The sequence below is a fragment of the Melanerpes formicivorus genome, unplaced genomic scaffold, assembly GCF_026170545.1.
Source record: "Melanerpes formicivorus ecotype bairdi unplaced genomic scaffold, bMelFor1.0.p_v2 SCAF_8, whole genome shotgun sequence".
In the NCBI taxonomy this organism is placed as follows: domain Eukaryota; kingdom Metazoa; phylum Chordata; class Aves; order Piciformes; family Picidae; genus Melanerpes; species Melanerpes formicivorus.
The window spans coordinates 13,649,947-13,673,307 of NW_027142360.1; the positions used below are offsets into that span (position 1 = coordinate 13,649,947).

At 41.9% G+C, this 23,361-nt stretch overlaps 1 protein-coding gene across 1 annotated transcript; it reads left to right on the forward strand.

The window, feature by feature from the left end:
- The first annotated feature begins 2,270 nt into the window (after positions 1 to 2,270).
- On the forward strand, positions 2,271 to 22,128 carry MKRN1 (makorin ring finger protein 1). Its single transcript, XM_068142202.1, has 8 exons — positions 2,271 to 2,534; positions 9,835 to 9,963; positions 12,347 to 12,567; positions 17,851 to 18,077; positions 18,532 to 18,746; positions 19,422 to 19,532; positions 19,964 to 20,102; positions 20,522 to 22,128. The coding sequence occupies exons 1-8, from the start codon at positions 2,362 to 2,364 to the stop codon at positions 20,732 to 20,734; spliced, it is 1,428 nt and encodes a 475-aa protein (XP_067998303.1). The 5' UTR covers positions 2,271 to 2,361; the 3' UTR covers positions 20,735 to 22,128.
- Positions 22,129 to 23,361: the final 1,233 nt, after the last annotated feature.

The window sequence follows — 23,361 nt, forward strand, 5'->3', positions numbered from 1 at the left end:
GCCAGTTTGGACCAGTTTGATACCTGCCAGCCCCCGAGAGGCAGGCTGGCTGCGGTGTTGCCAGCACATTTCTGAAATGGGATACATGGTTGATGATGGTATAGGAGCTGGGGTGTCAGAATCACAGTGCATAGGCAACTGGGAGAAGAGAAACCCTCAAAGAACTGCTGGAGATAGTTTTTGTAGGAAACTGCAGGGGCTGCATATAATCTGCTCCTCTGCTTGCTGCAGTGTTGGCTGACTTTCCAGCGCTGCCTGCAGTGACCCAGAGAGCTTGCTGCTGGCATTTTAGCCTCCAGGCCTCACATCAGAGGCTAATGTTGCTGGGAGTGGATGGGAAAAAAGAAATTGTCATGGCAAATTCCTGCAGCCTGCAGAGAGATGAGAACTGCAGCTATCCTTGTGCTCTCATCTGTGATTCCTGCCCAAGTTACCACATTCCCTGGAACCCTTGTCTCTCATAGGAACATCACTACCGAAGGCATTAGTGAAATGAGAAGCTCCATGTTAACTTTGCCACACTGGTACATCTGCCTTGAGACAGTATTTCCCTGTATATCCCATTTCTAAAAGTCCATTAACCTGCAGCAGTTCTGGGAGCTGGAATGTACACAGTGGTGTCTCTGTGTTGTGGACCTTGCTTCTAGGCTGCCAACGTCTAGGAGATGTATTAGTGACATACAAATCATACCAAACACTGATTTAGTAATTCTGTTATCTTACCTTTGTGTGAACTACAGTGCCTGGAGCTGTCTTAACAGCTGCTATGTGAGACAGCACAAAGGCCAGATGGAGTTGATCTTTAGTGGTTCAAACTTGTCCTCAAAGGTTTTACATTCTGGCACTTTTATCAGATCTTCACCACCATTCCAAAACAACATCCCAGATTATCTTAATGCCTTGGTGATTAAGTATTTACTGTCTTTTTTTCCCCAGTATGAGGTAATTTTTTTTCCACCATCTGCTTCATACAGAATCTAAGACTGAACACATAAATGGTGTGGGTTTTGAACTCACATTTCAGTGTTATATGGAAAATGCTTCAAGGTGGAATCAGGTGCAGAAAATAATTTTCTTCACATGAACTCTTTAAAAGGTCTTCCTCATCTGCAAAACTCAGTTTTCCATTCAAAATCCTGGTGTTCCCATAACAGTGATTCATGGAACCAAATTTATGAACTACCTGGCACTGATCACTGCACTGCTGATCTCAGGAGGGAGGCAGCGGCTGCTCCTAACTATCAGTGCTGCACACAGAACCTGGATCAAGGTCTTTATCTGATGCCAGCTCCTGATCTCGAATGAAGGTGGTCTTACACAAAAAACCATGGTTGTATCCAAATGTCTCTGTGCCCTGACCTCTGCCCCTCACATCCTATGAAGTTCAGCTTTTGGTAATCCTTTATTCTCACACATACATTTACCTTGTTTGAAGTCTGTTAAAATCAGAATGTATGCTTCACCTCCTATTACTTTAGAGTTCTTGTCTGCCCAGGTCACTGCTCTGTATATTCCAGAAGATGCCAGCAAGTGCATTCATATTATTTCAATCCTTAGGTCAAGGGTGCTTTAGACCTTGTTTCAAGGCAACCTGAAAACAGATTTAGTTCTTCTGGCCTCAATATTGCACTTCCTACAGTCCTAGCATCTTAGGAGGGTGTCCTACCGTCTCTTAGACTGGAGGCTTAACACCGATATTTTCTGAAGGGACTGATGGCTTAGGAACGTTTGATTTTTTAAAAAATGCATTTTCAATTAGATATGCAAACTCTTAATAACATTGCACGCAGACTCCTCTATCTTCGCCTTGCATCCTTGCTTGTCACTCTGCCTCTTGGCAACAGGAAGCCAAGGACACGATGCGGGCCAGGCCTTTCGCAACCCGGATTTAGCGTGGCAGGACATATTTCTCACCCCAAATTAGCAGCACTGAACTCTCTGGTGGCCTAGAGTCAGTTTTCAGCCTGAGCTTTTGAGACACCACTGGCAGGTTTCGCTTCCCCCCTCCCCCCCAGCAGCCAGCGCCACCTTGCCGTTACATGTTCTTCTCTGCAGGGCTTCAAGGCCCGTTTCCCGCCACTGAGCCAGCCCTATCGGCGACCCCCAGCCGGCTCCCTCCACGTTCCCTCAGGGACGCTCCCCTCCACCAATCGCAGCAGCCGTTCAGCAGGGGGCGTTACTTGCCCCTCGAGAGGAAGGGGGCGGAGCTGCTGCGCGCCCCAGCCGTTGCACTGCCCGCGGCCGCGCGGTCACCGCTCCGCCCCGCTCCGCTGCGCTGCCTCCCGGCTGCACCCCGTCTGCCCGGCCGGAAGAATGTGCTTCCGGAAGTTCCGGTGCTGCCGCTGTGTGGGATAAACAGTAATGGCGGAGGCGGTGGCTCTGGGAACAACGGCGGGCGCCGCCGCGGCCGCGGCCCTGGGAACATCCGCCGCAGCGGCCGCGGGAGCGACGGCGGCGGCCTTTGACTTCGCAGCTGTTCCGCCACCCGTCGTAGGGCCGGGAGGAGGCGGCTGGACCAAGCAGGTCACTTGCAGGTACGCGCTGTCCGCAGCTGCTGGGGTGAAGCGCGTTGGGGGAGAAAGCGGTCGCGGTCGCCCTTCCCCCAACTTCGCGGCCGTTTCCCTCAGCGCCGCTCCCCTCCCCCCACGGTCACGTACACGAGGCGCGCGGCCGCACCGCCCCCTCCCCCACCACCATGCCGTGCCCCGCCCGGCGCCCGCGGGGAGGCCTGCGGCAAACTGCGCAGCTGGCCCGGCCGCGCCGCGCCCTGCGGCGGCTCCGGGCGGAAACCGGCCGCCCTGGCGGGGCTTGTGGGGGATGTAGTGCGGCGGTGGCGGCTTATGGCCGGAAGTACCGGCTGGCGTCGAGGGCGCTCTGGGCCTAGCTTGCGGGAGTTGGCCCCATGAGCAGGCGCCTTTCTTTTGCCCCGGCCTCAAGGGAGGCTGCTCCCTGCTGCTCAGCCGTGCAAATGGCGTGTGGCTACGGTCCCTTTGCCGCGCTGGGGGATTTGGAAGGGTTGCTGGCTCTTTATGAGGTGCCATGGGCTGCTATTGCTTATGTGAAAATATGCCCGCAGTGATCGTTGTGAGAGAGACTGTAGAATAGAAGTCTTGGAACTAGGTTCCAGAAAGTGCAGTAAAGCAGGAAGTACAAAAAGATTCGAGTTCTCGTCCCTTAATACAAAACCCGGATATGCATTCGTAACTGATACAGCACGAACTACTTATTAAGCTGGAGAAAGGGAATAAGTCATGACAAGCCGCAAAATGTGAGGAGTGCTGCTACTTGTATTCGGTTAAGATTCTGTTTGCTGCGTCATTTTCCACTTCTATGTTCCTTCAAATGGCACATGAGATCTTTTCTATGGGATTATGCAAATAGTACTGCATGTTGTAAAGCTTGCCAGATGGACTACTTTTAAAATTACACTGCTGGTCTGTTTGCAGGCTGAAAGGACTATAAACCGGTTTTGTAAATGTCGAAACACATTAAGTCAATTTATATGAAAACAAGTGGCAATCCGGGGTTAGCATCAAGGGGCATCGCCTGATTATTTTTTTTCCCACTATTTTTTTTTTTTTTTTTAATGTAAATAACATTTCAAGTTACAATTAACCTGGATATATTTTGGGCAAATACGTTCCAAGACAAGGAAGCAAAAAGGAACGTCCCGTGAGCAGAAAGTAAGAGGCTCTAGTTTCTGATGTGAGCTCTATATCTCTTCATCATGTTTTTCCATTTGTGCCAACTGCAGATTGAGGTAGCAGTATTGAGAATTGCTGCTTGGCTTTCACGGGGAGCTTGCTTGTTGTCTCTTTTGTGCTGCCGAGTATGCCCTGCAGTATTTGAAGCACTCCTGTTAACTGTTGATCACTCTTTATTTTGCTTAACGTGCTGTTAATGGGCGCATTTGGGAAACACTGTTTCTTGTTTTTTTCTGAGTACTTCTGCCTACGCAGAGTTTTGCCTACGAATAACCGGGTTAATGTTTGATATTTGGCACTTAAACGTAGGCCAGTAACGAGGGAATGACCGAGAACAATGCTGAGCTCAGCTTTTAAGTGAGCTGCAAGGGTATAGGTTAGTGCTCCCTCTATACAGATTGCCTCATAATTTCTAAAGATCGAAAGACTCAATTAGGTGAAATGGATTGGTGAGATATATATAGATGTTCTCAAGTAACAGACACAATGAATCTATTTATTGATGACAGTGACTGCCATAGTACAGAAGCAGTCAATTTCATCAGTGTCCTGCAGTGCAGTGAGTCTTTTTAATGTATCATGCAGTGAGTCCGTCTGATGAATGCATTTATTTGCAAACATACAGGACTAGTGGGAAGTTAGTTAATGTGCTTTAGTATGAGCTTAAATAACGAGATCTCAGCTTTGGACCTAATGAGTCTCTCAATTCTTTGTTCTTTTTTATATCCTTATCATTATCCCATTGTTTGTTTGCTTATTGTTTGTTTTACAGAACCAGCTATGTTACAGGCAGAAGAGCTTTAAAGTGAAATTAACTACTCTGACAAAGTTTCTGGGGATGTATGATAATTTTTTGTTTCAATAGGATATATTTCTTACTATTAAATCTTGTTTCACCTTTCTAAGTGAGCTGGAAAATTGAACTGAGATTAAAAACATGCATTTGGAAATGCATTTCTTCATGTAGTGGGCAGAGTAGTTTCTCTTTAGAGTTAACACTGCACAGTTTTATTTGTTTGTAGACTTTATATGGATGACAGTAAATGCTGCCTGAAAAACTTTTTGGGCAATACAGTAGTCCTTTCAAAGTAAGGACTTAGCATTTCATTGCTGGTGAGGCAGTACTGTTGTTTTACCAACCAGATCTGTAAGTTTTAGAATTTGTAAAATAAGTTCTTGCTGCTTTTTTTTTCCTCTTGAATACTTGATGTGATAAATTGATTGGCTCATGAGTTTGATTATGCTGAAGTTCAGCAGCCTCAGGGTGAAACATAGGAATACATCATGTTCTTTAGAAGATGATGAAACTTTTTTTTTTCAGCTGTGGTTTAGCAGTTTTCAAGGCTTTTGTGGTAATAATTTAGAATATTTTAATTTTCAGGGGAATAAAACTAATTCATAACTACTTTCTTTTTAATATGCTGTGTCTTTTCTTACTGGTACATTTCAAATAAGAAAAAGAATGGTGATCCTCACAGAGTTTCTCTGTGGTTTTGGTTTTCTGGATCAGTTGTTTAGCCACCAATTTACTTTTGTTTCCCCCAAGACATACTGTTAGCTCTAGATCCTTGTGTTTTCCACACATCACGCAATAATAAAGTCATCAAGTCGATGTGAATAGATTATATTTCACTTGTTATCTTAGTATCAATATAAAGCCTTAAGGTACCAATTGTTGCATTTTGAGAGTTGTCTACATGTTTGCATCTTTGCCCTTCTTTCTGATAACCTAGATCCGGTATTCACATGCCTTCTAAAATGAAGAATCTGAACTGGTAAAGTATGCCTCCTTAGTTCAGTGCGGCACTAGTTATAGGCTGTGGAGCACAAACCTCTTAACAGCCTGCTTGTATCGCCCTTTATTAGGCGCTCTGTTCTGGATCCCCACTAGCTTCTTGCTGAAGGAGGTTGTGGAGAAGAATGGACAAGGAGATAGATGCTGTTAAGACCTACTTTTTATTATCTTAAGGTTACTAACTCAGGTAGAATTTCGTCACCCACTTACATGACTCCATGCCCACGTGCTGTGCGAGAATGGTGTTGTCCCCCCCCTTCCCTGCTACCTTGTTCTCTAGGAATTTCCAGTCTCGGTATGGTACCTGAGGAAGCTAGTGACTGTAGCTGGCTATATGTATTCTGAGATTCCCCATCTTCCAGTCATGACCTCCTTACTTTTTTTGAAGGACATCTCTTCTGGGTGTGGCATTCTGATTTAAGGAAACCAGTAGTTTAATAAACAAAACAAGGTTCCTGAAAGCAGGATTAAGTGGACATGAAGTGGAAAAACGAACCACACCTGAGTAAGCAAACCCAGTGCAAGCTTCAAAAGCTATAGAAAGAAGTACTGTGCATAGATTTCACTAGCAGGATTACAGGGGTGAATGTAATGGAAGGAAACATCTGAAAGAAGCTAGTATATGTTCAGGATTGTAGAATGAATTGTGTGCTTAACACTGCAGTGTCTTTGGTAAAGGTATTACAAATGTTTTCTCTAGCTTATGGCAGGTAAGGCAAGTAATATTCTAGAAGTGGAAAGCAAAGCTTTTGGTAGCTTATTATATTTCAGAGTTATGGAACTCAAGGCCATAAAAAACCTGCATAAAATTGAAACTTCAGAATTCTATTAATTGTAGTATTTGTAATATCTAATCCATCTCCAGTGGTTGGAATTCCAGGGAATTGGAGAAACTGTTAGCTTTGTGGCCTTAGGCAAATGTTTTCTCCATAGGATTCCAAAAAATATTTTTCAGTGATAAAATGTCAGTGCAGACAACTATTACACTCTGGGTGTTGGTACCAACTTCTGTTTTGTACAATAATGCAATTAACCAAACTGGAGAGATGATCTGGGTTTGGACTCTATTGAGTTCTTTGTTCGGGTTCCTTGTGCAGCCTCACCACACCTATCTGAATAAGGAGGACAGAGCACTGCTGCCAGAATAAATGGATGACGGCATCACAGGCAGCTGGGAGAAAATCCAGTTATAGACTTCTCTGGGTGTAGTTTTGCTTATTCAGATAAAATTACATCAGTTCTCTGCGAATTTCAAATACCCTTCTACATCTCACTGAATGATGCGTATAACTCATGTATTTCTCAGTTTTAAGGATCCTTTTTTCCTGTAACCAGAAACAAGTGGCTGGTGTGGCTGTGGTATAAAATTACAGTTACACTGAATACTCTGTCTGTAAAGATGCTCTCCAACAGAAGTTCTGTTACTTTTCACCAGAAGCATATGTTCCACCAAAGTGTATTTTAACTGAACGCCACAATTTGATGTGTAGAATGTTAAATTCTGTGTGGCTTTAAACTGAAAAAAAAAAAAAAAAAAAGAAAAAAAATCTTACCTCTTCTTGGTGGGAGGGGAGAGGGGGAAGCTGGTGTAATCCTTAAAGAAAGAGATTTTTTTTGTCCTCCCACCCCAGCCTTCTTTTTCAAACGATACTGAGTTTGTTGCGTAGGCTTGCAGGCTTCTAAAAGTGACGTGTGAATTAAATTAAGCTTGTGTTTCAGGGTTGTGGGGTTGGGATTTTGGTGGGGTTTTTTTGTGTGGTTGGTTTTGTGGTTTGTTTTTTGTTGGTTTTGTTGTGGTTTTGGTTTTTCTTTTTTCCCCTTTATAGCCTGCTATCTTGAAGTTCATTGTGACAACTTTTCAGAACTGTACAGAAAGGGTATTTGCAGATGATTTTCTAACATGAGCTGGTAAGGAAAGGGATGTGGAGCTCTACGTACTCCAACGAGCAGTGTGAGAGCCTGATTTTGAGGCACATGTATGTGTTTAGGATAAGTTATGTTGAGCAAGTCCTCGCTTTTCAGGCTGTGCTTCTTTTTTCTTAGTCACTTATTTCAGCTGAAGTTGTGTCCCAGTGCTTGCTTGGCTTAATCAGTGGCGTGGAGATCTGATCTAGGTTGCAAATAACCATGGGGGTGGCAAAAGGAATGTCAGGTTATATCTGAAGCCATTTCCTGAGTCTGAGTCAGCGGGTGGCTGTGAAGTTGCATGTCCCAACACATGGGGAAAGCAGTGTTGTGTGGAAATAAAGCAAGAGGGTGGGGATAAGAACAAACAGTAAACTTGATGATTTTTTTTAACCCTATTGATGTGACTCCTGTGTCTTAAAAGCAAGCCAGAAATTCCAGTTATATTCTGGTCCCACTCCTGGATTGTTGAGGTTTTGTAACTTTTTTTTTTCCCCTTTGAGATGAATTTACTTGTGAATGAGTTGTGGTGTGTGTTGGTGTGTGAGTAGGTGGTGGGTGTTTTTGATGTTTGCATTTTGGGGTTTTTTTACCCTTTTTTAGTTCATGGTGGAGAGTGCTGTGTATGGAGTGTGGAGGTTGTTGTTTTGTTGTTGCAACACCATGTTTCTGGTGTGTGCTAGCTTAGCTGTTTGTGCAGCCATCTGGCAAATGTGACTAGGGTACTCTCTCTCTGGGGAGAATGTTACAGAGCCTCATCTTGGCCTTATACCACTTATTTTGATGTAGTAATCAGCTAAAATGTGGTCCTACATGGCTACAGACAGGTGACAGAAGTGAGTGTATGTTGCAGCCTGATGGTGTCGGTTGGTGGTTGTTGGTACCTTGAATAGTTTTGCTCATGGAGAATTGTCAGCCCTCCTAAAGCTCACCTCTGATTTTAACATATCCCTAGTACTGGATTGCAAATGTAGGTGCTATGTAATTTGTTGAATTGTTCACTTTGTTTTATCTAACTTCTTAAAAATCAGGCAGACTTAAGTAACTATGCAGAAGTTCATGCAAAACAACTCTGCACTTTAAAGTTCAAGGAATATTGACTTTAATGTTCTGTTTTGTGAAGAGCTATTGTCCTTTTCATTTGGGCTACAGAAAGATGATCCTTCTGTGCTGTTCCTACTGCTGTTTGGCTGTGCAGTCAGCTGGTTAGAGGATCTGGTTCTTCTGGCTATGTTAGGTGTGCTAGTAGGAAAGAATAGTGGTGAAAGTGTGTAACAGGAGGAGGCCAGGACTGCCCCTTCCAAGCAGCAAGATTAAAAGGGTGTAATCTATCTTCTCAGTCTCCCCTCAAATGTATTTTATAGGCAGGCAAAGAATTTGTAACAAATGTTCTTGTTTACCAGGTCTTCCTATTTCCAACCAGTCCAGAGTTTGCAAATTGCTTGATATCTGGAGCCAATGCTCTCTTTATAAATGGATCTGTTGGTAAATTCGTTGGATTCTCTTCTTGCATAGTCGTTGGGATTTGGTTTGGTTTTTTGGGGGGGTTGTTTTGTGGGTTTTTTTGTTTGTTTTGATATGGGTTTATTTTTTAATTACTGTTTTAATTTTCTTTATTGTTTGGTTTGTTTTCCTTAGTACATCTGTTAATTGTGAAAGATGTACTTAAAATCACAACAAAGTACAAATTTGATGAGAGCATATTGAGTCTGGATAGGGTGCTTTACATTTAAAGAGGCTTATGTCTTCTAGGTTAACATCTAAACTAACTGGAAAAAATCACTGTTTAATTTTCTTTAATAGTTGAATGTGAGGATGCTCAATTAAACTTGAGTTGACGTGCTAAAATTCAGTAAAACTGCACTCAGAAGCTTTGAAACTACCAAGGCAGGCAGCACACTATCAAGCAGGGCACTTCTGCTGATTATTTGCCTTTTATGGCAAGGACTGGTGTGTGTGTTGTCAGATGTAATTATCCATCAGAAAAATGTTTTGCATTCTTGGAGAGGAAGTAACTTCTGATCTAACAATTTACAAATTCAAAATACATGTGAGACCTCAGGAAAGCTGTTTAAGGTGTGGCTGATTGAGACTTTTTTGATTCAGTGATGGGCTTGTCAGAACACACAGGAACTACAAGTAAAACTTTGTCCCCATCTCTTTTGCCCAGGATGCCTTCCTCTCTGTTTTACAGCCCAGGATAAGCCTTGCTTTGCAGACTTTTTCAGGCGTTTGTAAATGCAGGTCCCTAACTGTGCCATCTTTACTCAGACGTTCGTTTGTGTGTTTATACTAGAATGTTGTAACCATGAGTTATTAGTGATGTTCTTTAATCAGGATAGCATGATTTCTAGAACATCTCATCATTCAAATATTTTGTTTACAGCTTTAGTGCTTCTCCTTAATTCACAGTAATCTTCTCTCTCATAGATACTTCATGCATGGAGTTTGCAAGGAAGGAGACAACTGTCGCTACTCTCATGACCTCTCCACTAGTCAGTCTGCTATGGTGTGCAGGTATTACCAGCGAGGATGCTGTGCTTATGGGGATCATTGCAGGTAAAGAAATGCTTTTGACGATCATGTAGGGAAGTAATTTCACTCTGAAACCCTGTGTAAAGAGTTGGTAGAAATACAATAAGTATTGAAGTGGTTTCCTCTTCCATTGCAGCTTCATAAAGTGATGAAAATAGCTTCTTTTCACAAACTCCTTCTCTTGCGAAATACTGTAGTGTTTGCTTTGCTGTGGAAATAAATGGCAGAGGCAAGAGAACTGTTTTTTGTAAAAATACTAGTTGTCAGGGTGTGGGGTTTCTTTTGTTTGTTTATTAATAACAGGAGTATGTGAATGCATTGAAATCTGAGACTACATTCAAACTAGCTGAACTGGTGGTTCACATTTGGTAAGCGATTGCACTGCACATGTCTCTTCGGGAATTGCTACTCTGATGCTTGAAGTGCTGTTTTTGAGAAGTAACTAGAGCTACTTCTAGATTGTAAAAATACTGCTTGTACAAAATGTACATTACAGAAACATAGTGTGGCTTAACCTGTACCCCTGAAGTTACTGAAAAGAGAAGTGTGAAGGAAGGAAACAACTGCATTCCTAGTGTAGTAAAGCTTAAGATGATGCAAACATTCTCAGACTTTCTAAAGTTCACTTCATTATCATTTATTAACATTTTGTCTTGTTGCAGATCTAATGCATGATTACATATTTGCATTATGACTTCATATGTTAGCTCATAGCTTTATTTTTCATATTTAATATGGTTATTATGTATAAGAAAGATAACAAAAATTAGGCCTCTCTATACTCTATCTGCCAATGTTGCTTTCTTGATCATGGAGATGAGTGGTGTCCAGGTTTCTGATTGTGCACCCCACCAGTAAGAAAAAAATTTAGCACACTCTGTAACACATACATACATTTAGAGATTATATGCTACTACTTTATGAAGAGCTTGTAGTATGAGAAGAAAATGTCAGAACTAACACTTCTACTTGTTTGCATGTGCACACATTGTCACTGTTGTGTTCAGTCCGAAGTTTATTTGCCAGGAACTTTTTAAGCCTCTTGCTAGTTTTGTCAGAGTTCATTTATATGAAACAGGATAATATAACCTGTCAGTCACAATTGGTCACAAACTAAGTGCAGTGTGTTGAAATGTGCTAAAATTGAATGAAAACTGATGGAGCCAGTGTCAACTCCACTGTATGATGGAACACCCACTGCTCCTTCAGGACACCTCACTTATACCATGTATGGGACGCTCCTCTAACACAGGGACCAAGTGAGGACACCACTGTTAATCTGTATGCTGAATATTAGTAAAACAGCTTACTGTTTAGGAGAAAAGAAGTCCTACTACTTTCTTCTGTGCCCCAATGGATTGTCTTGTACACCCCCTAGGGTGCATGCATACTGCTTTGAAGAATGTTGTTATAGGGCTCTGAGGGCTTTTTGACATTTGTGCATCATAGCTACCTTAGGATATCAAAGCTGACATTGACTTGGGAGCATCTCTTTAATATGCAAGAACTGTGGCACTTTGTTGCTTTCAATCTGACACAAGATAAATGAATCACAGTTGCTTAACAGTTCTGTATGATCTCCAAAAATTCCTTCTCTTTGTCCTTGAAATTAGTCAGCAAATACTATGACTTCAGAGATAGGCCTGTAATTGCTGGAGGACAGGTTTTTGAGTGAAATAGTGCTTTCCTGATTGTTGTGAGTAGCAGGGATCAAAGTGTTCTGGGCATCATTTGCCACAGTAAGTTGAAAGAGGCATTAGAAATAACTAAAATTCAACATAAAATTTGAATGAGGCAAGAGACAGAAAAAAGAATGACTTAGGATAATAAGGATCTCTGGAGCTGTGCTAAAGGCAGAACCAGCTTACGTCAGGTTGCCCAAGGTGGTGTTGTCCAGTGAAGTTTTGATTATCCACACATCTTTCCCATGGCTTTCCACAAGGTAGCTGAAGGCAGCAGCAACTGGCCTTAGTCTTGTCTTTGGAAAGCAGAATGCACTAATTTATCTCATTCAGTAATATATGTGTAGTAATACATGCACAATAGGCATGTGACCAGTTTTGGACATAACTGAAGTTCATTCTATGTGCATTAAGCAGAAACTGTATACTACTGTTACTGCCAAAATCATGGAGTACCTTCTGTTTCCTTAAGTAGTACTGACAGGTCAGACAACTGGAAGCATGTCTCTGTAAAGGGTCATTAGTGGCTTTCTCTTCCAAGCCATTTCACAGTATCACAGTATCGCCAAGGTTGGAAGAGACCTCAAGGATCATCGAGTCCAACCTGTATTTCTACATCCTCCTTCTGGATACACGCTTCTTAATCAGTTTATTTTTAATACCTTGGGCTGCTTTATGGAGGTGCTTTTTGGGAGGAGTTGACATCATGTGTTTTAATTTTTTAGATATGAACATACCAAGGAACAGGAAGAAGTGACTGATGTGGATCCAGAAGTGAAAATGTATCCTTCGGTATCCTCAGACTTCGCATTACTCCCTGAAACAGTTGAAGAAATTATTGCTGAGATAGAAGATGAAAGTGCAGATCTGGCAGCTGCAGGAGTGGGTGCTGAAGACTGGGTGAATGCTGTAGAGTTTGTCCCTGGGCAGCCATATTGTGGACGTGGTAAGCTGATATGGGATAGCAATAAATTTCTGTCTTGGATCAATGGTTTATATTGTAATTTTTTGATGTGAATAGTTGGACCTTTCTATGTCAGTTACTACTGCTGTATCCTAATGTTCTGAAACCAGGTATAAAGACAGTCTGCATAACTAGCTTCCTCTTGTTATGGCTCTGAATGTCTTGCAGAGTCTCCTTTGAAATGAACTTTTCCAGTTTTGATGGGAAAAGAAAATTGTGGTGGTGCAATTAGTATCACTGCTATGAAAAGATAATCTGCTCTCTTGTTTGTCTTGGGGTTGTTTATTTTGTTGTTTTTTTTTAATTACTCTTTTTCCCAGTCTTTTAAAGTTTTTTCCAGTGGAGGTACAGATTCCTGCAGAAAGAATTGAAGCCTCATGGTTGCTTTCATGAATCCAATTGCAGTTCAGACTAGAGGCTGAAAAACAGGTTTTCTAGTTACTTTTCTGACACTTGACTCTCCAATACTATGACAGCTCTCATGGAGATTGAGAAGGGTCATCATATGGCACCAGACTCTCTAAGTGGTGTACTTGCCATCTGCTTTTTGTGGGGAAAGATAGCACAAAGGCTTTAAAATTTAGGTGAAGACTGGGCCAAATGTATTTAGCATAATTTCTGGTATTTGGCTGCCCAAACCAAAGGCTTATGGTCATGAAATAATTGAATCCAAGATGGACACCTTGTGTCCGGAGGAGTCTGAAGCTGTGTCATACAGTGCTCAGATTTTACACCTCATTGTCTCCACAGCACTGCTCGTATTCTCTGAGTTGAAAAGAGGAATTCACTTCTCAATGTAACTAGGTGCTGCTGGAGCCTGCTCTGATCTAAGAATGCATGAAGAAGGGAATGGTTGAGCAACATGAATATTTTGCTGGTGCTGTTGAGAAGTCTGATTGTGGAATTGTTTGGTCTGTAACTTGAGTATAGTCCAAAGGAATGAAAACCTTGTCTTCTGCCTGTTAATATGTCATCTTGCTGTCATAAAAGATACAGTTTCTGAGATTGCTGAGACAAAGAATCCATTTTTCAGTCTTTTAATCAAAATAGAATCATTTAGGTTGAAAGAGACCTCTAGATTTCATCTAGTTCATTTCCTGCTCAAAGCAAGGTCAGCTATGACAGGTTGCCAGGGGCTTTATTTAGTTTAATCTCTATCCTCAGAGATATCCAAAACAGCATAACCTCTGGGCAACCTTTGCAGTGTTTGACTCTTTCCTACTATGTAATTTTTTAAAATCTTTTCAAAGTTTTTCATCCCTGCATCAGGTAGCCTTCTGTCCCATGTCCTGAGCACAACTGCAACAGTCTGGCTCTGTTTTATTTTTTCTATGTGGTTGAAGATGGCAATAAGGTCACTTCTTAAGCTGAACAAATCCATTTCCTCAGCCTCTTTTTGTGGGTTGTAGTCCCTTGATGGCTGGGGGGCCCTCCTTTGGAATCAATTAATTGCTAGTTTTAGCAAAGGTCTTCTTCAATACATCTGGGTGCTGAGTCATAAGAGCATGATGCCTTTAACTCACTTAGTTTTACTGAAGCAGTTCATTTTTTCTAGAGGATCAGGTTTATTTTTCTTGGGAACTCTGAATCTTGTTCAAAAGTCTCTTTTGTATCCTTTGAAATTTGATGTACAAACATACAGAGTTGTTTCTGAGCAGTGCTGTGTGATGTTAATTCCTGTGGTGACTATTTAAAAGCTGCATTTAAAAACTGCTTCTCTGAAGCCACTGTCTTTTATGGAGCTATAAAAATGAAGAACATGCTGTAGTGATGGCAAAGATATGTGCAGTGTGTGCCACATTAAAGCCTTACCCACCATTCTTACCAAATGACTGGAGAGAAAGGTACAGGTACTGGGAATCTTTAAAATGGAACCTATTTCTCAAGATTAGCTAGAAGCTTGTATGTTTTAAATCGTGGTAGAAATGCCAAAGATTCAGGGTTGACAGTTTAAGCATGCATAGCTTGGGGCTGTGATGCTCATCTTCTATGAGACAAAACATTCTGCTAATGCAGATGATTCTCTGATTGGGACTAAACCTGCTGTCTTGAAGATGACCTCAGGGCCTAGCAAGAAAAATAGGAATGGTTCTTCAGACATTTACTTGTTTGATGTACAGATGAACTTTATTACCCTATTCTGCTGCTGTTCAGATGTTCTGAAATAATTGAGGAGGAGTAGAAAGCCAGAATACAAGAAACCCTCTGAACTGGGTGGCTGTTTCCTGCTGCTTCAAAATGTGTATGTTTGATGCTACAAAGTATGTCCTAGAGTGAAGGCAGATGGAGTGTGAGTTGATGCTAATGAACTATTTTTTTTTCACTGGTATGTGTTTAACCTTGTTGAATAAAAGGGACAGTGAGAAGGTAGGGATGGGGTCCACCTGCTGGAGAGTAGTGATTTTGAAAACAGTGTAAATATTCCTCCAGAGAGGATGTGGAACCATGTGAGTTCCTCCAGTCTTGTTTTAAAAGAGGAAGCAAAACTGTGGCAGATACAGTGAGTGCAGCAGATGGGCATATAGGGCTTTAGGTTATGGAAGCAGTTATTCAGAAGTGGGAATAGTAGTTGGATGTTTATTTCATAGAAATAGAGCTCTTGCAGAGGGGAAGTGTTGGGACAGTGCAGAAGACTGGAAAACTGTCACTTTGAGCATGTTTTTTTCCTATCCCACCCTCTTACACTGTAGAAGTATCCAGAGCCATTATGAAAGAATGACATTCATAGCTCTCTCTCTTATTATCTAGATGTTTAGTCACAAAGAACTGGTTGTACTTTTTTGTGTGTGTGCAAGGATGGTGTTGTGGACTGGGCTGGGGCTGGACTTCAGTAGATGTACTGTGTACTGTCCTTGTTGACCTACATAGTTCTGGTGGTGTAAGTAACAACTCTACTTTTCATAGAATCACAGAATCAATAAGGTTGGAAAAGACCTCAGAGATCATCAAGTCCAGCCTATCACCCCACACCTCATGACTATCTAAACCATGGCTTCAAGTGCCATGTCTAATCCCCTCTTGAACACCTCCAGGGACGGTGACTCCACCATCTCCCTGGGCAGCACATTCCAATGGCCAACATGTGAAGCTCTGCTCTCTTGTGGACTAGCGTAGTAAAGAACTGAGCTTCTAGGTCTCTCTCTGGAGGTGTAAGACCCTTTATTCTCAGCCTCAAGTAATAAGTGAGTTTGTTTTGGTCTGGACTTCGGTTTTTTCAATTGTTTGGGATTTTTTACAAAAGGTGTCCTTGAGAGGACTGCAGGTGACTTTGGAATTTTTTTCTGTTAAGAGAAGCTTCAGGTGTGCCTCTTCTTCCACAGAAAGCCTTTTCCAGGGATACAGGATTGCCTTAAGCAAAGATCAGCTTGCCAGCCCTGTTAAAAGTAGTACCATATCATTTGATTCCTGTGAGACTCAGCTGCACTTGTCTGTCTAGTAGTAGGCTTCTGTCCATCCATACTAGGATCTACTAAACTTTCCTTTCGTGGTAGGGGTCAAACAAGATGTCCAGTCCTGTGAGTCAACCAGATAAAAAATCTGTAACAACACTAACTAGAAAAAACATTGCAAAATATTAGTAGAGTCAAGGGAATAAAAACTGACTGGTGGCTGTGGATTTTGTTACTTATTTTGAGTTGGAGACCATGGATTCCACACTGGAGGGGGGATTTCAGTTAATAAGTACAAATTTTTATATTACACTAGGCTACTGAAATGCATAGGTAGAGTCTAGTGTATGGTTACTTGTTACTTTTCTTGGTGCAGTCTCAAGAGAATTTAAGAGGTAATGATTTTTTGACTGGGAATCTCTTACTGAAATATGAAGAGCTTGACTGTTGACTTGTTACTATGTCACTCACTCTCTTTTGAAGAATGTGTTTATAGCCAGCCAGCAGTCTTACTCAAGACCAGTGGGACAGGGATGGTTCCAGAAGCACCCTTGACCTTATTTTGAGAGCTAGTATTTTTCTACACTCCTCTTCAATATTTACTTATCCCCCCAATAGTGAGCTTTCAGGGACCTGGTGATTCTTTCCCTCTGTGTCTAAAAGCAAAGTCTGATACATGTTTATAGTATCTCTGAGCTCCAAGGGGATGAAAACTGCAAATGTTGACCCTCTGATCCTTTTTGAGGAGTCAGTAATTTATTTATACTGATCCAGGTATGCCTTTGATAGTTTTGGCATAGTTTCCCAATCTAGTGATAAAAAGGCTTATAAACTTTACACTTTATTGTAGCACGGATGACTTGTTAGGGCTGCAACAGCTACTGGTTATGTAAATGAAGTTCAACTACTGTAGTTCTTGGTACTTATTCTGAGCATTCTGCATTTATTGTATCTTCAGTTTCAAGCTGACTGCTTCTGTCTTGTAACTTAGTTTATCATCCTACTTCCCTAATAATCTCAAAAGGCTGTTTGGCTTGTGGTGACCCAGATAAACATATATACACTCAAGAGGTACAGGGAAAAATGTTGAGTGCCAGCTGTGTAAATGGGGAAGGGAAATGACACCATTTCCAGCTATTTCTTTGTTTTTTAGAATTACTTAAGGGAATTATCATACAACCATAGAATGTCAGGGCTTGGAAGGCATCTCTAGAGATTGTAGCTTAGAATGTGATGAAAACACCCTGAATTTCAGTAGGTTTTTGGCATGTATGTAGAACAGAGTGAGTTTGACAAGAGGCATAGGCACAGCTTTTGTCATTCATAGGGATGCCTGGGAGTGTAGAAGTGAAAGCCTGTTGTTCAGGCAGAACAACAACATGCCAATTAACCTGCACATCAGGAATTGCTGGTGTGGTGTTTCCATACTAATGTCTTGTTATGCTGGATGTAACTTCCTTCAGCTGTGTAATTTTTTGGAAAAAAGTCTGTTAACCTGAGGTGATGTCAAATTGATTCTCAAAGTAGCGAGAGATTTGTGAACTTGTTTGATTGTTGCTAAAAGAGAACTTGCATAAAAATGTACTGAAGCTGCAGAGGACTGGTAGGATTTTTCTGGCTTTAGCCCATAAGTGGATCTGAATCTGACCACTGACACTGATTGCTTTAGCTTTGTGCATTCTTGAGTGGGAAAATAACTTTTAGTTCAGGTTGATGGTATGAAAATTGGACTGAAATGAGCCTTGGTTGGTTTTACTGCTCTCTTCTGATAACTTGAACACAGTTACTCAGAGATTACTTTGTATTAAAACAACATCTTTGTTTCCAGTGTTCTAAATCTGAACGTATTGCTTACTCTCCATAATTTTATTTCCAGCTGCTCCTTCCTGTGCTGAAGCACCCTTGCAGGAAATGGTGATTGAGGAAGAGTATGAAAAGCAGCAAGCAGACGTGGAGATGAAGAAGGAGCTTTGCCCCTACGCTGCAGTAGGAGAATGTCGTTATGGGGAAAACTGCGTGTATATCCACGGGGATGTGTGTGACATGTGTGGACTGCAGGTCTTGCATCCGATTGATGCTGCACAGAGATCCCAGCACATAAAGGTAAGCAAACAACTACCTGGTGTTAAGCAGCTTTAAGTTATTGCTTCCTAGCTCCCCACAATCACTTGTCACTAATTCCCTTTCATTTGAAGGTGCACACAATGAGTGAAACTCTTGTTGTAAACTGGACTGTTTCCTGTCAGGGCCGTACTCAAAAAAACCTTTGTGTTTCCTCACTTGTGCGAGGAGAGCAGTCTGCTTAAAGATACTTAAAGCTTTGTTATTTGCCTACTAGAAATGAAGTGTCTTTTAGATTGCTTTTTCCATGTTTAAAAGCAATGTCTGAAGAAAGGATTATTTCCCCATTTTTGTTTTTAGAGTAAAGATTTTTCAGCTTTATCGTGCTCCCTTCATTATGCAAAACAGCAGACGTAAACCCGAGCTTAAAAACCTGCTTAGAGTTCACCACGTGACAGTTGTCTCTGTAGTCGTTTTCTTTGTCTCTCCATTTCAGTCTTGCATAGAAGCTCATGAGAAGGACATGGAGCTTTCATTTGCCGTCCAGCGTAGCAAAGACATGGTGTGCGGGATATGCATGGAGGTGGTGTATGAGAAGGCTAATCCTAGTGAGCGACGCTTTGGGATCCTCTCCAACTGCAGCCACACTTACTGCCTCAAGTGCATCCGCAAGTGGAGGAGTGCTAAACAATTTGAGAGCAAGATTATCAAGTGAGGCGCTTTCCCATTTTGATTGTGCTTTGTTACTATGGAAGAACTTAGTAACACCTGACAATCTGCAACAGACATCCAGATGCAGACTGCACAGAGACTGCATTTAATGCATACTTACTTAGTTTGGAAGTGAAATAATCATTAGGGACAGCATTTACACTCTGATTTGGTTAATATGGGTTAAATTTGCTGAACTCAGCTAACGGTAGAAAACTTTTATTTGGGAGCATGTTGTCCAATGGTTACTGTTGATGTCTTGGATACTCAGCCAGGAATCTGGAAACAGATTAACCAGTTCAGAATGTGTGTCTCTTAATTCATCACTGCTCTAGTTACTAAGCAGCTGACAAGCCATTTCTCAAATTAAAAGTTCCATTCAAATAAATACAGCAATCAAACCAAAATAAATTTATTGAATTCTAAAGAAAAAGGAGTCTGTGTGAAGTGTTTTTGTCAAGCTTTTCTGAGACAAGCTGACTAGCTGCCATTTCCATTGACTTCTTGAAGAGGAGCTTAGGTTATACTCATGTAAGAGTGAATCTAGATTGAGAAGCTCACAGAGCAAGTGTACAGAAACCGTACATCTTTAAAGATGGATATAGGCCATGACTTGTTATGAGAGGGAGCACCCTGTAACATGGAATTTTGCAGCACAGTCTGTTCATTCCCCAGGTCCTGCCCAGAATGTCGGATCACATCTAATTTTGTCATTCCAAGTGAGTACTGGGTGGAGGAGAAGGAAGAGAAGCAGAAACTCATTCAGAAATACAAGGAGGCAATGAGGTATGAGCACTGCAGCCTTTTGTCAGGTTGAGACTGCAGACAAAAGGGTACACCTGGAGAATAAGGATGTTGATGTAAAAGCCCTCTCACAACTCCTTTCTACTACTACATGGGCATCCTTCCCTATCTGCCCATAGATGCATGCAACCACAGTTAATAAAGTTGTTCCTATGTCTTTTTGACCTCAGTCTTCCTATTCTATATGCAACATGCTGGAGGTGTAGCCATAAGGTAGTACAAGCTTGTGCACCGTGAGCCATTGGTGTCTCTGCATGCATTGACCCCGGCCCCGTGATACGTCACTTCTGTGTGCAGGTGCTGACTGACAGCTACCAGTGGTACCGGAGATCCTTTTGGACTACAGTGAAATGCAGTTCTGAAGGATGTTTGGGGTCTGCTATGAGTAAGGGCTGTGATATTTTCCTTTCCAGCAACAAGCCATGCAGGTACTTTGATGAGGGCCGTGGGAGCTGTCCTTTTGGAGGGAACTGCTTTTACAAACATGCCTATCCTGATGGTCGCCGAGAGGAGCCACAGAGACCCAAAGTGGGAACTTCAAGTAGATACCGGGTCAGTGCTGCCGGCTTTTGTTTTCTCTATACAGAAAGAGCACAAGAGGGGTGTGTGTTAAATCGGTTGCCTTGAGAAGAGGGCAGGGAAATGGTGACACTTTTTCTTACTTCTGGTAGACCTCAGATGTGATGAATTTGAAAGAGGTGGTGATCTAAAACTTGAATGCTGGAGGCCAAGAGGGAAAGAGTGAATTAAAAACTCTTTCCTACTACACCAACATACTGAAATAGAAATGTTGGGTAACATCAATAGGGGAGTTGTAAGGGTAAATTCTACTGGAGGTGTCAGTATTGCTGTGAAACATGATTTCTTGCATGTCAGAAAAGTACACTGGAGACTGAATCTTGTAAACTTTCAAGAAGATTCCTGCCTGTACCACTTAGTCACTCGGGGAAATGCTTGTGTTCCACTTGCAGGCCCAGCGGAGGAATCGTTTCTGGGAGTTCATTGAGGAGCGAGAGAACGGTGATCCGTTTGAGACCGATGAGGATGAGGTAGTGACCTTTGAGCTTGGTGAGATGTTGCTTATGCTGTTGGCAGCAGGTGGTGATGATGAGCTAACGGATTCTGAGGATGAGTGGGACTTGTTTCATGATGAGCTGGAAGATTATTATGACTTGGATCTATAGCACCTGTCAGTGGAGTGTGGACTGTTGTCTTGGCTTCAGGCAGTAGCTATTACCTGTGGTGTTGTGGCAGTGCCTGTGTTCTCCTAGGCAGGCCAATCAATTCCAGGTGCTGTTGTAATAACTTTTACCCAGGGTCTGTCTCTTCCCATCCCCTCCCACCCCAGGAGTGTTGTTTTTCCTCTGTTTAAACAAATAACAAGAAAATAAATCTTTAAAATGTTAGTTTTTGTAAAAATGAATTTAACTGTCAAACAGTTAGCTTAGGTTTGTTGCTTCATCTGTGTACCCAACAGAGTTCACCCACTTCCAGGGTTAAAGTGTTTACAGGACTTCCACACTCATTTTGAAGAGCCCAGATACAAAAATGAGCAGTGGCCATGCAGTGGGGATGTAAATTGGCTGATGGCCTGTTTTCTGTCTTTGTACCAATATTTCTGATTTGGGCCGGATACAAACGCTCTATTTCTGGCATCAGCTCTGTTCCAGCCCCCTCATGTACACGTCTTCATTTGTGATTTTGGTCTCTTGTTTACTTGCACATTACTATTACTACTGTGTAACCAGAACCAGGTGTGAACGTTCTGGGTTTTTACTGTGTTTAGCATGAAAGGAAAATGTCATTGTGAAAGGAGAACTCTCTATGTGTATATACAGATAAATGTAGAGTTGGACCTCAAGGATGGGGAGACTCTGTAAGTTAAAAATAACAAAACCATCTTTCATCCCCTCTTGGTGCATGAAATCTAGCCTCCAATTGGACATGAAACTGGTTTAGTGGTCTCAGCCCAGTCTGTGGCACTGATCTTAACTATAGCTTAACTTAATAGACGGCCCTCCCTAATACACCAGCTCTCTTTCATGTGTATGATTAGGGTTGTCCAGGAGCAGAAATCCGGTTAGCCAAGGCGGGGTCAGAGGAACACCAGAGAGGCCCCTTTAGCTTTATTGCTCTGTAAGTTTTAGAACCTGGTGTAACCATGTAAGCTGTGAGCTTCACTAGGAAATCACTTTGCCTCTCAGCTGGCTTGAGGTACATGTGCCTCTCAGCATCTGAGCTGTGCAGTTGTGTTGCCTGGTAAAGCTGTTCAGATTATGTGAGTTACTGCTTACAAAGGCAGTCATGCAATTTCTGGCTGTAATTTGCATTGAGAAAATTACTTTGCCACCAAAGCCCCAGCACAGGAATTTTAACCTTGCATTGTTATTGCTGTTTTTTATTGACTCGTGGATGCCCCGTGATCTGTTCTCCTGCTGCTCTTGTCCCCTAGACTGCCTCTCCTTTCACTTTTAAATGGAATGAGAAATTGTTCTGAGGTCTATAACGTATTGTTTTGCAGCTGCCTTTTGTAAGAAGCACTTTTCCCAAATAAAAAAAAACCAAAAAAATGAAACAAGCCTGTCTGTTCTTTTTTAAGTGTTAAGGTTCTTTTTTGCAGCTTGATTATCTGTGTTTCTGTAAATATACCAGCACTTAGATCACTTCACTCCTGAAGAGTTGTGTCATCCTAATACAGAATTTTAATTTGGTGTTAACCATTCCAGGAAAGAGCCTGTAACATAAGCAACACCTGAACAGACAGCTGAGACAATTCAACTGATCAAGTAGACCGGGCCATGAGTGGGAGCATGCATGGTTTGCTTTCTTGCAAGTTAGGCACCATGGTGTAAATTTTACTTGTCCTGAACAAAGTCAATTGCAGTAATGTTCTATTGATAGTTTCCTGTAATCATGCTGTGTGGACAGCATGTCTAAGCATTGCCATAGGCCAGTTCCTGAGCTGCTTTAAGCCTGTGTGCATTCAGAAAGAAGCATTCTTCTGAAGAAATAGATCAAGCTGGAAGTGAACTACTAGAAATATGTTCAGATACTGAGGAATATGACTAAGAAGTTTAACTGAACAGTCTAAACCCATCTTTGGTTGTTTTTTGTTTTGGCAAGTACAGAAGGAAGGAAAAGATTAATGCAAGGAGCAAATGACATTTACAACTGGTATAGGGAGAAACAGGTGAAAATGAAAGGTTTTGAACTAGAACTGGCCTTTCTTTGCCTGCATAGTGAACACAAGTTGTTAACATCCTGATGGAAAGTGCATTCAAACCTATGTTTAACAATGGTATGTTCTGTTAAGATGAAAAGAAGTATTAAAACCTACCTGCCAGAGCACATTCATCAGCTTTCCATCATAAGGGGTCAGAAATGGCATGGCTTTACTATTTGTGTGTGTGCCTGTGGCACAGTGGTGGATGCTGCTGCTTCTAAACCTGACTTCTCTATGTCTTACAGAGGAAGCAGATAAATTGTGCTTTGCTGGAGGCGGTTCTTTCAAGCTGCAAGGTGACTGATGTAGTCAAGTGCATCATGATCAGTTGTTTCTGTTGGTCACTTTCTTTGAAGCCTGTTGTGGTTCTTGTTCAGTAAGTTGAAAGGACTGCATGTATTTGTCACTGAGCAGTACAGCTATGTCACTACCAGTTAGACTCTTGGTGGTGATAGGCTTGCATCTAAGCTTGCTCTTGAGCTGATTTCCACCCACCCTAAACTGGAATAACTGAAGAGAGTAGGGCCTTTGAGTAAAGTATCTTAGTAGGCTGCTGTGGATTTCCTCTGTAAGAACAGGGATAAAGTC

Coding starts and splice junctions, on each gene's coding strand:
- MKRN1 (XM_068142202.1), top strand. CDS start 2,362: ATGGCGGAGGCGGTGGCTCTGGGAACAACGGCGGGCGCCGCCGCGGCC. Junction 2,535..9,834: donor ACCAAGCAGGTCACTTGCAG/GTACGCGCTGTC, acceptor TCTCTCTCATAG/ATACTTCATGCATGGAGTTT. Junction 18,078..18,531: donor AGAGATCCCAGCACATAAAG/GTAAGCAAACAA, acceptor TCTCCATTTCAG/TCTTGCATAGAAGCTCATGA.